Source organism: Olea europaea, unplaced genomic scaffold (assembly GCF_002742605.1).
Source record: "Olea europaea var. sylvestris unplaced genomic scaffold, O_europaea_v1 scaffold5013, whole genome shotgun sequence".
Classification (NCBI taxonomy): domain Eukaryota; kingdom Viridiplantae; phylum Streptophyta; class Magnoliopsida; order Lamiales; family Oleaceae; genus Olea; species Olea europaea.
This window is the reverse complement of record NW_019263327.1, coordinates 1-3,531: the sequence shown is the minus strand read 5'-3', so window position 1 is coordinate 3,531 and position 3,531 is coordinate 1. Positions and strand designations below refer to the sequence as shown.

Below are 3,531 nucleotides of genomic sequence, written 5' to 3'. Positions count from 1 at the left end.
TATGTGGTATTCGCCAATATCTTGGTCATCTGTCTGCAGGCAACAATCCGCCTCTGCAGCAGCAACGAGTTAATGCTGCTATGAATCAGGAACTGTCAGGGGTTCGTGAAGTATATTAGTTGCTTGCTTTCATTTTGAGTCTTTTCCACTACAGCCATTCCAGACATCCGCTGTTGACCAGATAGGAAAAGACACGCTTTTTGGAAAAGGATGGTTTGCTCTACATAAAAGAAATTCATTCAAGGGCTCACCATGTCTTGTTCGCCGCCTCGACACATTCCCTTCTCTCCCCTTCCAAATAATTTTTTTTTTCAAATTTCGAAACACTTTTTAAAATTTTTTAGGCCAGTTTTTACTACTAAGAAAGAGTACTTATAAAATGGTTTGTAATTTTTATTTTTCTATGAACAAGAAAATGATGTGGTATATATTGGTTTCTTTAAATCCTAAAACGACACTGACCATATAATCCCTAAAATTGTCCATATGTAATAAGAATATTCTACTCAACTTGGTACTTAAGTAAAGGTTGATCTTAACTAATAATGAAAATTTGAAAAATATCTTTTGATTATGTCTAGTTGCGGAAGCCGGGAGCGCATCGGACAATTCGATATGGATATCTTGGGAATTGTACCGAACTGATTTTCATTGAATTTTTTTTTTTTTAAATGGAATATTAGTTTTATGGGAGAGAAAGAAACCGCAGCTAACCTAAACCAATCACTTCTTGTCTGGTTCAATTCTATTATGCCTTATATAAATCGTAAACAGTACATTGTTATGCAATTTAGTTCTTCAATCTTGTCTAACCAAAACATATACACTTTAGAGTCTTAGAGATAGTTGACCACAATTTTGGACTGTATTGCCCTAATTCTTTAGTTGAAGGACGTGCATGCAAATATAGAAACTTTTCATTAGTTTGGTCTACAAGATTGATCCCACAAAGAAAGAATTGTCATTTAAAGAATGATTTTTCCTGCATATAGTAGATTACTATAAGTATCGAGTGTATCAGTTCAATGTTGAGCAATTTTCCATGGCTTTAACTGTGAAGAATCTTCCTGTATTCCTTTTGGTTCTTCTTCTACCTCTCCTGGCTTTCTGTGATGAGAAACAGGTTCTTGATGATTCTTAACTATGCCAAAACCTACACAGTTATTTTAGTTTCATGTCTGTCATTAAATATATTGTCATTTGCAGGTGTACATAGTGTATCTTGGAGAACATAGTGGAGTGAAAACATTTACTGAAATTGAAGAAAACCATTATTCATATCTGTTCTCTGTGAAAAAAACTGTGGAAGATGCTAAATCTTCACTTATTTACAGTTATAAGTCCAGCATCAATGGCTTCGCGGCATTGCTCACCCCAGACGAAGCCTCAAAACTCGCCGGTGAGTGAAACCAACACAAATTCTCTCTCTTTCTATGTATATTTAATTCAAGATGGTAATTTTATTGTCATTAACAGAGATAGAGGAGGTGGTGTCTGTGTTACGAAGCCACCCAACGAAGTACTCTTTGCAGACTACAAGGTCATGGGAATTTGCAGGTTTACAAGAGGGAAGTAAAGGGTTTCAGTTGAAGGAGAACTTGTTAATGAAATCAAGCTATGGAAAAAACATTATTGTTGGCATGTTAGATAGTGGTAATCTTCTCCTACCATGGCCCATATATAGAAATTTCTTTTCCTTTCTAATTGCATTGGACGGTGTTAAAAAAAGAAAAAAAATTTGTTCGTCAAATTTTAAAAAGTAAGAAAAAGTTATGGAGAAAATGAAAAATAATTTTTTTGAGAACGAATCGTTGAAAATAAACATGAAAAATAATGATTAAAACCTCTATAAAATTGCGTACCAAATATGTGTCATGTTCTTTAGTCTACACTATATGTTGTATTTTAGCAGGAAGTATTTTTCATCATTCCCATGATTCCATTTGATGAATATTTTGTTTTTATTAATCAGGTGTGTGGCCAGAATCAAAAAGCTTCAGTGATGAAGGGATGGGACCCTATCCATCCTCATGGAAAGGAATTTGCCAATCTGGAGATGCATTCAACTCATCAAACTGTAACAAGTGGGTTCTATTTTTCCCTAAATTTTCCTTCAATAAATGTCATTTATTTCACATTCTATAGCTGCCCTTGTTTATTATAGAAGAAAAACCTAGCCATGGTCGAGCCTCATCTACCGTCATCACTTAATTATCGACACTCGTTAAAAACGTCAACTAATCGATAGGGTTTTGGCACACTCCTCTACCTCTTAAGAGAAACCTAACTCGAATTAATGAACTTTATAAGTCCAAAGAGGGAGAAGGTCTATTTCTTCTAATTTGATTCCTAAATTATCGGATGGCATTTTCAACTAAAGCATGCTTTGTCCCCATCTTTTTTGTCCTACATTCATGTCCTTACATGCACCACTGATTCGGTCAAATAGATTGCTCTTTGAGTAGGTTGGATATAGACATCCACATAATATATGACTCATGCTCCTTTAGTCTCTTTAAATTTTGTGGGTGGTGTAGCTACTGAGATTAAAATTGTCAATTATATTACTCGACACACCCCACTCCAACATGCGTTGATCATAGATACCAACCCAAATTGGACCTACCATCAAGGCTAATACAAATGCACCTTTTTATAAATTATTTTAACAAAATTTCAACTTATCTCGCCTGTAAGTAGAACTAATTGACATGTAATTTACTATGCACAAGTCTCAAAAATAACACAACACAATATGGATAAACCAAAATTTCAACTTTTATTATGAAAATAACATGGAATGTATATATGGATACAAAATACATAATGAGCCTCATAACTATCTACAAATTATGCAAAATCATATCCAAAAATGAACATGTGTCCCAAAACACTAACTAGAAATGAGTCATACTGACAAACTTTGTCGTATGGCTTTGACTCCAAAATCAAATGCTCAACTTGAAAATATGCCTAAAAACTCAACTACTACCTAGTAAGAAAATTGCGGGAAAATATTTGAATTGATAACTCGTAAGTTGAGAAGTTAAAAAACATTTACACTTTTCCATTTATACATTTTTATAGAAATTCGAATTTACATCATTTAACAATTCAAGGTATAACAACATATAATAATAATAATAATCAAGATGTGTCGAAGACACCTTATAATACTTAAGAATATCATCTCATCATCATGATATAATCATCAACTGAAATCAATGCAATCATCTCATCAAATCTAATGTACTCGAAAATCCACAAAAAATATACACTCTGATTGAAATCTATAATCTAATCATACGCGTATGACTACTCAAACTAATCACTCCCGACACAGGCCTCTTTAATGAACGGAAGCGGATCTCAAGGACATCTCATAATCAATTCTAGAACATGATCAAGACCCCTCAGTAAATTATATGTACACGATCAAGACCCATTCATCCCCATCAAAATCCCCAGTGTAGTATAGAACATGGTTAAGACCCCAAAAATACATAATCATGGATATTTTTCTGGTCAATC

General features: G+C 33.8%; 1 protein-coding gene across 1 annotated transcript; it reads left to right on the top strand.

The window, feature by feature from the left end:
* Positions 1–981: 981 nt before the first annotated feature.
* Positions 982–2,088, top strand: LOC111388495 (subtilisin-like protease SBT5.6; the record flags this gene model as incomplete). Its single annotated transcript, XM_023013224.1, has 4 exons — positions 982–1,123; positions 1,207–1,399; positions 1,477–1,653; positions 1,973–2,088. Coding segments are annotated over exons 1-4 (567 nt in total), but the record flags the coding sequence as incomplete, so codon positions are not given.
* Positions 2,089–3,531: the final 1,443 nt, after the last annotated feature.